General features: G+C 40.7%; 1 protein-coding gene and 1 long non-coding RNA gene across 3 annotated transcripts; both read right to left on the minus strand.

Annotated features, from left to right (window-relative positions):
* Nucleotides 1–2,365: 2,365 nt before the first annotated feature.
* Nucleotides 2,366–15,397, minus strand: LOC136483764 (zinc finger CCCH domain-containing protein 63). 2 transcript variants are annotated; one of them, XM_066480931.1, is made up of 7 exons: nucleotides 15,095–15,397; nucleotides 10,261–10,427; nucleotides 8,598–8,660; nucleotides 7,738–7,857; nucleotides 7,318–7,614; nucleotides 5,012–5,338; nucleotides 2,366–3,205 (listed from the first exon to the last, which is right to left on the minus strand). In XM_066480931.1, the coding sequence occupies exons 1-7, from the start codon at nucleotides 15,189–15,191 to the stop codon at nucleotides 2,936–2,938; spliced, it is 1,341 nt and encodes a 446-aa protein (XP_066337028.1). In that variant the 5' UTR covers nucleotides 15,192–15,397; the 3' UTR covers nucleotides 2,366–2,935. The 2 variants fall into 2 exon arrangements, with proteins under 2 accessions (XP_066337028.1, XP_066337029.1); XM_066480932.1 differs by lacking the exon at nucleotides 15,095–15,397 and adding an exon at nucleotides 12,672–12,797.
* LOC136483765 (uncharacterized) lies at nucleotides 14,154–15,086 on the minus strand. The gene is made up of 2 exons (XR_010765626.1): nucleotides 14,599–15,086; nucleotides 14,154–14,512 (listed from the first exon to the last, which is right to left on the minus strand). It is a non-coding gene; the product is annotated as an uncharacterized lncRNA (long non-coding RNA).
* Nucleotides 15,398–16,785: the final 1,388 nt, after the last annotated feature.

Here is a 16,785-nt window from a genome sequence, read left to right on the forward strand (position 1 = left end):
AAAATCACTAGAAACCTCATGAGATCGACATTATAAGCAAGGTACTAGCATTACTTGAAAAGCATACCAAGTGTCTAGCTATCATCCTATGTATACTAGTTTTTTATTTTATCAATCAAATTCTACAACTAGCATACATCACACAAGCATGCATATTGAATTTAAAAACTTATGCAATGAAGTAAGCACATGAATATGCACATATCAAATGTAACCAATCAAAGTTCATGAGCTTGCTCCCCCTACTTATGTGCTTCTCTTGCCTAAGAATTATGATCCATCTCTTTTTTTAATGTTGCTCTCTCTTTATCTATGTCCATATCCAACATTTACTTCTTTGTCTCAATCTCTTCTAAAGCTTTCATATCTTTATGTAAGTCTCTCCCTCTTTGTCATCAATTCCCATAAAAGGTGTGCTTCTCATTGATGCAAAGGTTTGTACTTGGGATAGATGGTTGAGGCTTGAATCTTGCATTTTTTATGGATATCTCTTGATTGTTGGAATGACATCACTTGTAGATACCACTTGTAACTTGTAGGTACCATTTGTAGGTACTATTAGTAGGGCTTCTTGAGATACCACACATAGGATCTTTGATCTTGATACCAATTTGTGGGACACCTTCCCCTATGTCGTAGCATGGGTCATCCAATTGATAAACTTGAAGCTCTTGTAGGTGAGGGATGCATTCTTCATTTGATGATCACTTAAAGTTGAGGATCACTTGTGGAACCATCGTTTTGCATGATTGATACCTTATGTAGATGTGATACCACTTGAAAGAATTTTCTAGTATGGAACCACTTGTTGGATTTATCAATTTTGATCATTTCTTGAATATTTGCTATCTTCATGAGTACCACTTATAGGATATCAATTTTGACCATTTCTTAAACTATTTGCTATCTTCAAATGTCCCTCGGATCACCACTTTCATGTTAGCCTTCCAAGTATCATACTTGGTTTACCTACACATAGGCGGCAAGCCCCTACTCTAGGGAGAAGTGACATCTCTCCCAGAACCATTCTTGATACTCACTTGAAATAATTTATTGATTGATCTAAGTGATGGACTTAATTTAATGAGTAACCTTGATTCCTTCTTTAAGTCCTTTTCTTTCTACTTTTTAATTTATTTTCTTTCTATCAAATGATTTCTAATAGTCACTAGAACTTAAACTTCATCTTCATCTTGAGTTTGATCTTGATCTTTCAATTTGAGTATCATATTTGTGCAAAGTACACTCTATAATCAAATGCCCTTATACTCTTTGCTTGTCATGCTTCTAGATCATCTCAAAATCAAACTTAGGTGCCTTAATTTACTTATAAACATGTTTTCAATTTAAAGACCTTTCAATCAAAGTGTGTTGGCGGAGGCCAGGGAGGGCAGGGGACAAAGGTACTCTATGTGTCATTAGGGGTGCAAAATCACAACCTAAAAATAAAAAATATTGATTCTAATTAAAATTCCACCGTATATACACTCTTATAATACATGTCTATACACCCTAAGGTAAGTGCCATTTTTTTCCCTAAATTTCTCTAGCCTTGCTGCTGCTGCGATAGGGCATAGCTGAGGTTGGTGAGGTAGTGGCTGGATGGCAGGGCAGTGAAGTGAGCAACAGGAGCCATCTGCCATTGGTGGATAATAAATTTATGAAAAGAAGCGCTGGGGAAGCGGGATTGCAGGAAGCAGCAGCAGCGGACGCACCCAGTGGTCAGTGCAGTGTCTAATCGTGTCTATTTGCTTTTGGTAGAAATGGATGTGAACTTCGCTCAATATTTGCCTTCGACTAATAAACCACGACCGAAAGTATCATTGACTGATTTGTTATAAGAGAAAAATATTATTCATTGGTTAAAAAAATAGGACTTAGGAGGTGTTTGGTTTCTACAGGCCCTACTAAAATTCCTATCATATCGAATATTTAGACACATGCATGAAGTATTAAATATAGACTAATTACAAAACTAATTACATAACTTACAACTAATTTACAAGACGAATCTTTTAACCCTAGTTAGTCCATGATTTGACAACATTGTGCTACAGTAAACATGTGCTAATGACATATTGATTAGGCTTAAAAAATCGTCTCATAAATTAGCCTCTATATATATGATTGGTTTTGTAATTAATCTATATTTAATGCTCTTTATTAGTATCTAAACATTCGATGTGACGTGAATTTTAAGGAACGGCTAAAGAACCAAACACCTCCTTATAAGCCAAGCAAACAGGACGATTGTGGTCCAGAATCAAAACTCTACCATCACTTTATCCATTAGCTTCATGTCATCTTGCACTTTAATCGCAGATAAGCACCGAGGGCAGTTTGTTCAGGATGTAGAATCAAAATCTCCAAGCAAATTGACCGACTAAGCCGATAAAAATGACTCAAGTAACCGAGTTTAAATATGGTAGGTAATACAGAGCATATGATGGCAACCTATTATTTCCCGATCTTCAACACGCACACTTTAGAGTGCGGGGGTTGCCCTTATGAAAAGAGAAATGCTAAGAAAAACGAGATGATAATTAACAAAAGAGGTTATGCTTGCGCATCCCCAGTCAGTTTCGCAAAAGCTTTGCCCATCGAAACACAGCCTCTATAACTACAACACCGGGACCAGGGCACATTACTCGAATGGGTTTGAATGTCCAGAGGTGAGTTGGTTCCATACATATGTTTAAATAAGGTAGCTCTGTTCCCGTTTTCCCGGAGGGTGGGGGGGTGCAAATGAGCATCCCGAACAGGCAAGAACTTTTTCCTGCCTGAATGCAATACATGTTGAAGCAAGCTCCGGTATGTAAAGCTCAAAGGTGAGGCAAAAGACCTGTACAGCTTCGGATCCTCAAATGTTGTTGCAGATAATTACTCCAGTCAAGAATGGGAGGGAGGCAGCATGAACGAAGACACCGAGGATGGCTTAGGACGCCTCTCTCTCAGTGCCCCTTTCAACAGAGGGTATTTGCTGGGAATCGGAATGGGCAATCCTCCTAGACCTTCCCGAGCCACTGTCAGGTGATACTTCTGGATGCGATGGTACATGTGCCAGCATACGCCGAGAAGTTGGGGCCTCACTAGTTGGTGATGAAGCATGGCCATACATAGCATTTCCCATTGGATGATCGAATTTGCAATTTGGACCAAACTTGCACATGCCATAGCGATTATAGAAACTGCATATTGGCTCTCCCTGTAAGCAGAAAAAACAGATGTTTAAGCAACATGTATGTATAGCATGTTTACATTATACCACCAGTGTCAAGTATTGCATGATATCAACCTTGGCATTAGTTTTAAGGTTCATAGTCCGGTAGCCATAGGTAATAAGTACAATATCAACGATCAAGGAAATGAAAAAGGATAAGTGACGGTATATATTACAATACAATCCATGGCAAGGTATCCGGTGCATAACCCAAGATACTGCTCCTCAAGCATGTAGTTACCAGATAGTAAAATAATGTGTGGACAAAAGTGGATCATGTTCAGCTTAACTATGTGATAGTAGTTTTGCATATCATGAGTGAAACAGAACTAACAGAGAATAAACAAAAATTATCAAGCAAACTGCAGCCAGATCAAGGAAGTGAGCCATTATGCAATGAATTGACCAAGAATCATCAAAAAGTAGCAAGTGCTGTATGAAATTAATACCATACCGATCCTAAAATTTAAGGCCAACTCAATTAGCAGCATTGCGCTAAGAGTATACATTGCAAAACAACATCTCATTCAGGATTGGCTCTTGGAACAGCTGTATAGCCCCAAGCAAGAATTCTGTTTAGCAGTCACTAGTTCCTCTAAAAATTAAGATAAGGAAGAGAACCAGGAGATATAACTATTGGGAAATGACACCCCTGGATTACAATTTCTGCAAACACCTCTTAAGCAATTGAATTTTACACCAAAGAATTGACAAGTGTACATCTACTACAGGCCCATGAGGCTCTCTCTATATATAGCTATCTCCACTGACGGAGCATCGTTCTTCCACTCTTTCTAAGGTTAGTAACATGGTATCATAGCCAAGGATGAGGGTTAGGCCGTTAGGGTTAGACTCATCTAATCTAATCCACCCGCGATCCCATTTCTGTTTTTTCGGTGCGGTCTGCCACTGCCTGTCTGACGTGCTGCAAATGGGCTGATGTCACAAAGAGACAACACCTCAGCAGCCGACAGCACCTGTTCTCCACGTCCAACCTGTCTAGCTAAAAGCCCACACCCAACCCCATCCGATTGGGTGAGCTAGGCACAACAACAGTCACCACTCATCGCGCCGAGAAAAACGGAGGTGCGCCTGCGCTGGCTGCACAGCACCAAGAAGGCAGTAAGGTGGTCACCAGTCTGTGTCGCACCGAGAAGAGAGGAGGGCACCCGACAGACAATGGCTAGGAGATGGTCACCTCCTCCACCGCCGCTGATGCCGCGGAAGACTCTGAGCTTACCACCAACAGCGGGGACAGCATGCCCAAACTCCACAATGTGGCAGGCGAGATCAAGGGCCTCCATGCGGCGAAGCGCAGCCTGTAGGGGAAGCTCGATGTTGTGAGGGTGGGGATCAGTTTCTGTCCTTCGAATCCCGCCGCCTCGGGGTCATTGTGGCCGTCGCCAATGAGCAAGCCGCCGCCGCCGCGGCCACCGAGAGTGAGGCCACCATGTCTCAAATCCTCCACATCCACCTTGAGTTTGAAAGGGGTTGTTAAGTGTACATCTACTATAGGCTCATATGGCCCATGAGGCTCTCTCTATATATAGCTATCTCCACTGAGGGAGCGTCTGTTCTTCCATTCTTCCTAAGGTTACTAGAATATCTTATAGATCTTTTGGATAACCATTGCCATGTCAATACCAATACTCTGGCAAGCTTTCGTTCGCCCAAGTAGCAATATGCTTTAGTTAGATTAAATAGACGAAGCCAAGATAGCTGGATAAATCTACCCAAAAAAATTGCAATACACATGAGAGAGCATACTAAGACATGTATACTAACTCTTACCGGGCGCAAAGGTAGGCCTAATGGACTCAGTGCACAATTGGGAGTAGGAATTATTCGTTCCCTGGGATGATGGAACTTGCATACAGCACCAAACTTACAGTCTCCGGTCTTCATATAGAACTGACATTCAGGTTGGTCAGGTCTCTCTGGAAATACATTCTCCCTCTGTACTGCATAAAGTCCAACGGGAACAGAACCTGCTTGGTAGGATGAAAACATTCCTTGATCGCCTATGCCAGCTGTTCCACTCTGGCGTGAGCCAGTATAGTATTGGGTAGCTCCGGGTGTCCGTTGTTGGTCATCCGAGGATGAAGAACCAATCTGCGCCTATAATTTGAAAAAAAAATAACTAATGACATAAATTACATGGAAACTACAAAAATGATTCAAGAGCAGACAGTAACTTTCAAGACTTATAGATAATTCATATTCCAAGTACAAGCTCTGAGCTCATTACCCTAGGCAGGCAGCCCAGCATGAGCATGAGGAAGAAAATAAACTAAAATTTCACATAAAAAAGACAACGATCCTTATCAAGATGCTAAATTTTATAACAAAATAGGCATGAAAAGGCATTACAGAATTTAGGTATCTACCATGAATTAGGAATCCCTCTGGATAAGTTTTTCAACATGGAATATTTCTAGATTAAGATGTGATTTGTGTTCTAGAAATGAAACATCACAGTAATGACACCTAACATGGGTGCTCAACTAGTCAGCCCTGGATACCTACCCTCAATATCATTGAAGACAGGGAGTAACATAAGTACAGAGTACATGACTAATTATTTACAGTTTTAAAATCATGGTTAAATTTGACTCTGCACATCATGGTAACATTTTTATGACTCATTCTAGTGTCCACATGGGCGAACTTTTATCACTAAAATATTAAAACAATCTATGCGTGGATCAATACAAGAGTGCAGTTAGGTTTTTTCAATTATGGTCATGGTAAAAGTAGGGCACCATAATCACCACAAGTGCTCAAGGTCAAATGAAATGAATAATAAGTATACAACACATAGCATGACGAAAATATTAGGTAACAGTCAGGGTAATGCTACCTCAGAAATTATGATCACAAGCAACCGTACACAAGAGATGCATGTTCTAAATAATGTGATGTTTGGTGATTAGGAGGATACGTTGGTGGCATTAGCATTCATAGTTAAGTGATGTGATGGTACTTAGGGGCCAAATTAACGTATTTATTTGTTGAAAGAAGAAAGGACATGATTTTTTTTTCTCGAACACGCAGGAGAGCTGCGTATCATTATATTAAGAAGAGTAAAGGAGTGGGTTTAGAAGCCCCATACAGCCACACACACACACACACACACACACTTTTACATCTAAAGGTGTATCTCTCTCTCACTTGTCAAAACTTGACCCAAGACCACTAGAGAGGAACTCACACACTGGCTGGCTCTAGAGCAAGGAGATTGCATATTCCCCGAGCTCCAGCCAAACTCCAAAGGAGAACCTCATCTTTAACCAAAACCAGAACACTATTTAGGCTCGGTTGAATCCCATCAAACACACAACGATCGTGGTGATTCCAAATGGACCAAGCTCCCAGAATGATGATGGAATTGAGACCTTTTTTAGTCTGGTCATCAACACCAGAATTTGTGCTTGCCCACCATGTATAGAAAGGGCATGATATTAGTAAGCCCATAAGATACTGCTGATCAGCTGGACATGATTCAAGTTCATGAATTAAGGAGAGAGAATGGAAAGGAAGTTGTGATTTTTATGTGTAGATGCGTAAAAACGAGTAGCCAAATTTATGCCGACTCCATGCCAAATCAGGTTGGCCTAAAAAATTTAAACCTTCAGATAATCAATTGTAATCCTGGAACTTTCACACATATTAAAAACCATCAAACAGTTAATGGGAACACAAGAATTTTCATAGCTAATGGATAAACAAAATTGTTTGGGACTTAAAGGCTTTGTTGTTGTTGTTGTTGTTGTTGATGATGAATGGATAAACAAAATTACCCTTATTTCCATATCTAAATAAAGGAGAATAAAAGGAACCAACAAAAACAAAGAAAACTGTAGCCAAAGGTCTTGGGTCAATTGAGCGATAGAGGGACTGACACCGGTCAGACTTATGCCTCGTTAAAATTGGTTCAGTATAGGTAACATGTAATCGAAGTTTTCTTTTACTACAAACAAGGTTGCAATCTTCCGCAACATTCTTGATAAATAAATGGGTAAGTGCCATGTAATAAGGTGATGAAATATGAACTTGTTAGGCTATGTAAAAGGTAAAACAGAGGTCAGGGAACATACAGTATAAGGACTCCACCCTGGGACCTGAACAAGCCCAGGAGGAACAATCACTTGTGCATAACTTGAATGACCTGGCCACCTTGGACTTGCAATGAAAGAAGCAGATCTCGACAAGGGCCAGCTTGTTACAGCCCCTTGGTAAGCATGCTGGCCAGGAGAAGTTGCAGACTGTCCAGGTGAATAAACAGAGCCACGTACAGCAACCATCATGGTGGATGGTTGTGGATGGTGAAACTTACATGTGCTTCCAAACTTGCACTGCCCTGTTCTTAAATAATAAGCACACTCCTTTTCATTCTGCAGTAATAAAATTCAAGTAAACGACGCAAATCTTGCAAAAAAGTTGCATAGAAATGTGGCACCACACTATGCATCCATATCATGAAACATTGTGAATCGTAATAGAAATTCAGAACAAACCGGGCGGAGTGGGTAGCCCAGTTCATTCAACTGAACTCGAGTTGCCATTGCAGCCTTTTCTCGGGGATGGTGAAACTTGCAAGTTGCTCCAAACTTGCACGTGCCAGTCTTCAGATAGTACTAAAAAGGGGGGATATGAAAACAATAAAAATGCAAATTCACCAATAATGTAACCACACACTTTCCAAAAAAATGATATGCTCACAGAAAAGAAAAGGAGAAAAAATGTATGAGCAACTTGATTACAAAAGTTCAGGGCATTCAGACAAGCAAAATATAGTTGTAACATGGGCATGCACAATTGAATTTTATTAACCTAAATCAACTGACACTTGGATTAAAATGCAAACTCGCTAAAGAACCATGTACAGCTAACAATGTGAGTCAGAATTTCAATCAAGAGAATGTTATGTGACCTCATTTAAAAGGTTACAACTGTACCCCTCCATGAGCCAAAAAGGTATGACAAATGCATTGAAAAGCACAATAAGCGTCATTTATGCAACAACAAGAAACAGCATGAAATTAATTAATACTAACAGATATCAAGCTCAACTATAACAACACATACTCTAGGACCATATGCTGTATTATTAGTGTTATATACATTCATTTGACTGAAAAACTTCAGCGAAGACCTATCAATATGCAGCTGTACAACGCTTGAAGCACAAGAAGACAATTACAGTTAAACGTCTTTAAAACAAAAATAGTGATCTGAAGTCTTAAACTAGACATCTCAAGTAACAATTCATGGCAGGACCTCCTGAGCATTGAGGCACAGGTGGATATAAATAAACAATCATATTTTGCATTGTCTAAAGAAACAGAGGGGGAAAACTAGAAGTGAGGAATCTCACTTGACATTCAGGCTGCCCAATTCTTTGAGGATATTCTCCCTTCATTCTTGCAGCAGCTACAGCCTAATAGTCAGACCACTAAAATCATTATTCACAAGTTTGGGTAGAAATTATGAGCAGTAGGACAAAGAAGCATGTTCCAACAAAAGAAAGAGCGATAAATCAACAGCCTACAAGTTAATCATGATATGTTACTTAACGAGTAGCTCTCACAGATGAACCCAAGAGAATACACCAGAGCAATTAATAGTCTTGGTAAAGGAATCACTACAATATGAAAAACTAGTGCCCCTCAATGCTGCAACATGTTGTCACTGCAACATTTCCACTCTTTTACCTGACTTAACGCTGCAAAATATTTAGGTAGTTGTGAAAACATATTCATGGAAACAAATACAGGACTGAATTGAATATGTTTTCATGATGAGCCACCTGTACAATTTCATCTGACCAAACTATATATTTGAATGGTCAAGGAAATAAACATTGCAGCAAGTAACACTGTGCACTATAACCTCGTGACGAGAAGCCCAAAATAAAATGGAAAGTGACAACTATAGTAGGGCCTCTAACATGAGGCAAATCCGCAGATGGCTCTCATGTCCCCAATTTGTCTCAATGTCGCTTGAATAGTGGTTCTCCTAATGCTAGCAAAGCAACTTTGTACATCCACAGGAGACAAAATTCCAATATCTAGAAAGCATTGTATTCACAGTTCACTTTTTTTTCTTTTTGACAGCCAAGCTAAAGTCTACGCTCCGAGTTATAAAGCATCATCAAATAATCTCCACAGTTCACTTTTTGACAGCCAAGCTAATGTCTCTACTCCAAGATATTAAGCATCATCAAATAATCTCCAAGTACCAAATTTTCATGCAATATTCCAGGTTTATAAGCTCTATTTTTATTCACAGTTCAACTACAGTAACTAATATGACATACTAAAGATGTGAGTTCAGTCTTATGGTCTATTTTCATCCAAGTTAGTCTCTAGAATAAATCAATCACTTTTCAGCTCCAAACACTCTTGTTTCAATGTCAAGTTGCGGTATCTTGGTTGAAAAGTTATGTGTACAAACCATCAAGAATCGACCCCTATTTCCTAAACAGTTTTTCAGGCATTATTCAATAAGATAACTCGATCATGTGATGTTATGAGAATTGACATAGCTTGAAAATGGCAATGGTGAAACTTTTCAATAGAACAACTAGTAACACATATGAAATTAGCTCGCCAAGCTAAGTTTTGTTGGAGTTCTAGAATTATTAATACGTATGAAAATAAGCTTGCCAAGCAAATTATAACTGGAGAATCTAAAATCAGCAGCCAAGCAGCTTTCACACTATCGAGTTAGTTAGATTTCCAAATACAGTATATATAGATCCTTAGTGCCAAAAAACTTCAAACTACCCTAGTATTAGCATTTTCTTTCTTTTTCCGATCATTGGGCAATAAAGCAACTTCCAGGTAGGTACTCCATGAGTACACCTGTATACAGCATACACGATTGGAATTGAGAACCCATTCTAGATGCCTCAGAAATGAAAACTATATGAAACTAAATCAAATAAGGCAGCCACAAAGCAAACAATTAATGTTTTGTAAACACAACAAGATTATATACTCTAATGCCTCAAAGAAGGGTAGAAGAATGGATTTTACCAGCTTTCTGTCTGCTGGGTGATTAAATTTACAGGTCATCCCAAACCTGCACATGCCAGTCCTCATGTAATAGCTACAGTCTGGCTCACCAACACGTTCTGGGTATGGCCCCAGTTCCATGGGGGCCATGGTTTCTCCTAAATTCATCTGCCACATTGCCTCGGCGACTGAAACATAACAAACATAACAATATTAGTAATTGTTCATTTAAAAAATGCAGCAAACCAGAAAAGTGTTATATGATGCTGAGATGATGAGAGAAAGCAGAAATGCAGAATCCAGTTTGTGCTAACGTGTGTAATATACGATTTGTCACTAATTCTAAATCTATGTAAAATGAACCATGCACAGAAAACTAATACCACAAAATAGGAGAGCAAGTGAAACAGAGCAAAGGGCACAAATTTTGTGCTTTACACAGAAGTGCTATTTGTTTGCTTTTATTTCCACCAAAAGAAAAGAAAAAAGATAAAACTAAACTTAATTCATGAAATAATCACAGAAGTGCTATTTGTTTGATTTACAGAGTTTTAAATGATAACAAAAAACTGACTGAACCATCAAGAATCAAGCCACCTTTCAAGAAAAGAGTAAAGTCTGTATAATTGGATGAAAATTGCAGTCCTCAGGGAGCTTTCCATAATTATATAGAACTTTTTTATCGAATTATTTATTTAGAACTTTTGAGTTATCAGTTCCATGTGCCACCTCTTTAAAGCCAAACTGAAGCTATGTAGCTTCAAGACGAGAGTAAAATGGGCTTCTGGAGTTGTTGGTAGCAGCAGTGAACACAGAATTAATTGACTCCACTAAAGATATTGGAAGATATTTCTACAGACAAACATATATAGAGAATGAAAGAATGAAAACTGAACAGAGATAATTTTAAGTGACCATAGGCTAAATGTTGCCACACTCAATGTTGTGCCAGAAATACAAAGTGCAAGCCTTAATCTCCACAAATAAAGTACCAAAGTACAGTTGAACTTCAATCTTCAATTTCTAATCATGATCCTCCACATCCTCAAATCACAAGTAAATTATGGTCATGGCCTTAAGAGGCAGCAGAGTTGTACCAAGAATAGCAGACAACTGTCCCACCCATTTTCTGACCTTTCATCCAAGGTTTAAGTACCCAATCACCATGTCACACAATTTTTGTTAAGTAAACATGACATGTGCTTCGATGTTGGATTGTCCATTATGTCGACTCAAACCACAATCAGTTCATAACACTATGTATCATTTTTTGAAAAAAAAAATCAAAATCACCAAATGCACCATCATATTCTCCAAACTCAAAAACACTTCAGTTTTTGGCCATTCAGGGATTCACGTGAGAGCATCATCATGAAATTCAATTGCACCCAAGGAGATGTATTACGCACAAAAAGAAATCTTCATCTCCAAATATTTTACAAGTAATATTAGCATTGACAACTTTTTTTTTTAAAAAAAAAGCATGCAAATGCCACAGACCAAAGTGAACACCTATTAAACTTCAGGAATCCTACTAAATCCGAGCTTTTAACCTCTTCACTTGAAATGGAACCACTGCTACCATGCACAGAAAATCTCCGGACTGAATCTCAACCGGCTCAAAAACGCTTCTCGCCAATATGATCCACCTATTTATTACCCATACACCAGGAAGAGCACCATAACAGTATCCGATACAGCGCGATACAGACCAATGTGCATATCGGGAAAATGAAACAAAACAAATTGACAGATTCAGCTCGATATGGCACGATACATCTTCCTGATATGCGTGCTAGCCCAATAGCACGTCATTTCACAAATCAAGCCCAACAGCATTAGCCCATCCATTCTCTCAAGTCTCAACCCAGAAACACCTGATGCCTTATCTTGGCTCCTACCCCTTGCATGTGGCCCCCAGGGGACTGCGAGCGTCACTGCCTCACCAGGAGCACATGCAGCCAGGGGCTAGCATCACCACTGGGAGTGCGCATGTCCAGTGAGTGCGTGCTGCCACCTGGATCTCAAGGTCTTGCCCATCGGGACTTTGGACTTCATATGCTGGGCTACCGCTGGAGGTCAAGAAATCAATGCACTCTAGCTATGGTGACAACTAACCAATCAGTTCATTGCCTACTTGTTCGTTTACTCCATAACTTTGGTCCTTCCTTCATATGTCATGTTGAAATTGCTTCAATCATTTAGAGCCTTTCTCTGAGAACATGCAAGTGCAATTGTTTTAATTATATATTTTATATATTCGGCGTTTCGCCATATCCTTCTTTTTGGACAATCGCTGTATCGCCATACCCATCCCCATAACGTATCGCCAAATCCTGTACCGGTGATACACAGAATCCTCTACCCAATAAAAAGATCTCTTACTCAATTCAACGCCAGAATGGTAAAATCACACCCAAAAAAACATAGACCTTAGGTGATGGCAGATGCAACAGCTATAGTAACTGCAGTGGCTGAAGAGGAAGTCTCCCCTGTCCAAAAGGAACCCTTCGATGCAGCACAGGAGCTACCCCTGGCAATCAATGGTGTTACCTTCATGACCACCCAACTCATTAGATCAGGAATACTATGTCATGTGAGGAGGCAATCAATTTGGGCTAAATTGTTTAAAGAGAACCATGTACCATAAATATCATCACAAAACAACAGAATGGCAACAAAAAAAAAAAACAGATCGCATTTTGTGCTTTTCACAAAGGAAAAATGTCCTCAATCGCTTCTGTTACACTATTACAAAAGGCAAGCCTTATTTTCGTCATGTATACAACCCATAAAAACACAACAGATATAAAACCATACTTAGAACTACAAGAACAGAGCATAAGAATGGAAAGTACAATACTAAAAAAACGATGAGCTGCGACATCAATAAACATTAACCAACATAATACAATCTTTCATGTTCCAGCGAAACTGTGTACATTTCAAAAATGATGGGAAGTCATGAATCCATCAGAACAAACACCATGCAAGGAAGGCAAATGTCATGCAATTAACTATGAGTAGTTAAGCAAGATTAATATTGTAGACTTCATCATTATCCCAGGGAAAGGAAATGCAGATTTTAATCCAGGATAAGTAGAGTAAAATTCAATTATGTTCATCAATTAATCAACAAATATTGATCCTCTAAGCACAAGTACATTGTGGTAACCATCTTCAGAGACGGCTGAAGCACAAGTTGCAGCAAAGAATACTATAACCTGTCCCACCTATATTCTCTAGTGTCTTCCAGAATGTAAATATCCATAAATCAGTTAATTGCCTTTATTCATCATTCTTGAGTTCCTGATTTCAAGAAATTCTAAGAACACAAAAATGCCCATCTTCATGTTAGACATGTCAGCATTTTGGAAAAGGAACTCAGAAGGATCAAAACACCATGTGGCTGTCCTCCAGGAACAAACAAAATATGACCTTTCCACTAAAGAAACAGAAGCAACCCCATGCCCTTACTGGAAACCTCAGCAAAACAATTACCATCCAACTTGAAGACCATTCCTAAATAAAATTGTGGGCCTCCTCTCAAATAGTCAAATGCCAAATCTTACACAAGCTTTACAGCACAGCCAGGAAAGCATTGCCTGGGTAAACAGGAAGTGCAACCATTTGTCCATCCCTACACAAGCTTTACAGCACAGCCAGGAAAGCATTGCCTGGGTAAACAGGAAGTGCAACCATTTGTCCTTCCCTATGATACATGAAAAGTGTGAAGTTTCCCAGTTCACTAAGAGACCTCCCCAATCCTACATGAAAAGTGTGAACTTCCCCAATTGAGGATGCTCCTTCTTCACTGAAAACCACCACTGATCAGTATTCACTAGTCACCACACATTATAAACCTAGCAAAGATCAGGTAGTTTGAAAGAGTAAAATAGGCAGCACTCCACACCTACAGCAAATGCACTGGCACTTCATTTTAGTAATGTTAATATTGCAGAAAAAGAACTCCAAACGCTCAAAACAACAAAACCCCATGCGCCTGTCCTCCAAGAAAAAAAAAGTAAGAAGCAGCAGCAGCCAACTTGAAGACCACTTCCAAATAAAATTGTGGGCTTCATCTCCAATGCCAAATCTTACACAAGCTGTACAGCACAACAAGACAGCATTGCCTGGGCAAACAGGAAGTGCAACTAATTGTCCTTCCCTATCTTATCTTACATCAAAAGTGTGAAGCTTCCCAATTCACCAAGAGACTATTCTCTATCCTGCATGAAGAGTGTGAACTTTCCCAATTGAGGAGGCTCCTTCACTAAAAACACCTCTAATCAGTATACACATGATAAACTCAGCAAAGATTAGGAAGTTCGAACGAGTAAATTAGGCAGCACGCCGCACCTACAGCAAACACGACAGCATTGCTAAAGGACGTCAATCAAATCAATCCTCCAGCCATGACACTGAGATTAAAGAGCCTACCGCCCAATCACACACATGAGCAATTTCTTGAATCGGCTAAACGCCAAAATGAATAGGTGTTTGGTGAATCGCCTACTCGGACAGGCACCGACGGAGAGGGTTATAACACCACCGCCCACACAATATAATAATTAACCGAACCCCTCCAACGCAGCACGCGCGACCGACACCCAGGCGACCTCGGCATTGCCCGGTTCTGCTCGCCCGCGCGCGCGCAAGCGATCCAAGACTCCCTACCACTACTCGCCGTGAAACACGGCTTCCCCGCGGACCGCCCAAACAGGTACTGGCCACCACGGGGCTCGCCCAATCCGACCGAGGCCAGCCGCGCTCCAGCACAAACGCTTCGCCGAGAGCAAACACCTGAGCCCGAGGAGGAGGAGGAGGAGCAGGAGCAGGAGCAGGGGTTGCTCACCTTGGTCCACCCCGTGGGCCCCGATCGTCGCAGCTGCGGCGGCCGAGGAGGAGCCCTCCCCCGCACAGCCGCCCCCACCGCCGGACGGCGCTGCCATCACCGCCGCGCCAGCATCAGATCGCCCACGCCCCGCCCCACCGGCGATCAGTCGGTGGGTGCTGCCGCTGCTGCTCCCGCGCCGCGCGCCCGTGGAGGGAGGTTGTCACGCGCGCGTAAGAGAGAGAGGACGAGCAGTGGGAGGAGAGAGAGAGAGACAGAGAGGTGGAAGGGGAATGAGAGGAACCAGGCGTCCCCGTTCGGACAGCCAGTCGTTTTGTTGCTCCTCCCCTCGCGGCCCCGCTTCTTTTCACCGCGCGGCCGCGCGCTCCCATTGCGCCAACTACCGAACCACCCACCCAGTCAACTGGGCCGCCCCTAGGCGCACCCAGCGGGTGTACACAGACCCGGGTGACCGACATCCCAAAGGGTGCCACGTCACCTTGAGTATGGAATGTGGGGTGGGATCAGGTGATTGGGCGGTCGAGATCAAGCCGAGGATGTATGGTAGGCGCCTACAGTGGGCGACACACAGACATTGGGTGATATAGGTATGGTTTGTCATTGTTGTTGGACCCATCACATTTTGCGGGCCAGTTTTACTTACGAAGGCATGCTAGTGGAAACGTGACCGTATGCTTGCAAGACACGGTTTCCGTGCTCTTGCGTATTGTGGATGCTGCCAGAACAAAGATAAGATGTTTTGGCAGACGCTGCCAATGAAAAGATAAAATATGCTAGCTTCGGGCTATAGACCCACGTACAGAGTAGCAACGTTACCGGTGTATAAAACGGTGGACGCAAACCCAGGACTGTATTTTCGAGTTTATTTTGAAAAGAAAAGGAATGATTATTTTATTGTGGAACATTGTTAAGAAAAAAAGTGTATGTGTTGTTAATAATGTGTGCTTCAGCTATCCCCATACCTTACTCTAGTGCATGGTAATGGTTGTTTCAATTATCACATTTCCAATCACAGATGGTGTTTTTCCTTTCTTACTATATACACATATGTCCATGAAAGTAGGATACATCTTCAATTTGCACAAAAAATCCATGAACACAAAAGGTGATCTATATGAAACGTTATCAACGTTAAGCAGTTAGTGCAAATTCAAGGAGGGATCTCAGGGTCCCTAACAAATGATACATAAAATATGTATTTACAAGGGCCAAATCGCAAGAAGAAAAATAATTGTGCCAACTGTGATGTATTATGAGAAAACTCCCAATGTACACAAAAGGTGGTCTACACGAAACATTATCAACGTTAAGCAGTTAGTGCGAATTCAAGGAGGGATCTCGGGATCCTAAAAATGATACATAAAATATGTATTTAAAAGAGCCAAATCGCAGAAGGAAAAATTTATGACCATTGTGAATTATTATGAGAAAACTCCCAATGTATACTACTCCCTTCATCTCAAAACACAAGCCATGATTTGACTTAGCGCGGTATGCATATCATATTTCAACCACTATTTTTTCTTACAATATATAGTTTATGACAACAAAAGTTTGATCATTATAATGTATTTCTAAATGCAAACCTCATATAGCTAGCCACTTTTGAAGAATAAACCCAACCAAGTATTGGTCAAAGATAACAAGGTTTAAATTTTGAAATACGTGCATGACATATTATGGGACACAGG

Source organism: Miscanthus floridulus, chromosome 9 (genome assembly GCF_019320115.1).
Source record: "Miscanthus floridulus cultivar M001 chromosome 9, ASM1932011v1, whole genome shotgun sequence".
In the NCBI taxonomy this organism is placed as follows: Eukaryota; Viridiplantae; Streptophyta; class Magnoliopsida; order Poales; family Poaceae; genus Miscanthus; species Miscanthus floridulus.

Bases quoted from the DNA above. Each gene is read 5' to 3' on its own strand.
- LOC136483764 (XM_066480931.1), bottom strand. From the start codon at position 15,191: ATGGCAGCGCCGTCCGGCGGTGGGGGCGGCTGTGCGGGGGAGGGCTCC. The intron at 8,661-10,260 runs GTAAAATCCATT...TCTGACTATTAG, and splicing joins ACCCAGCAGACAGAAAGCTG to GCTGTAGCTGCTGCAAGAAT. The intron at 3,206-5,011 runs GTAAGAGTTAGT...TTCTGCTTACAG, and splicing joins TAGGCCTACCTTTGCGCCCG to GGAGAGCCAATATGCAGTTT.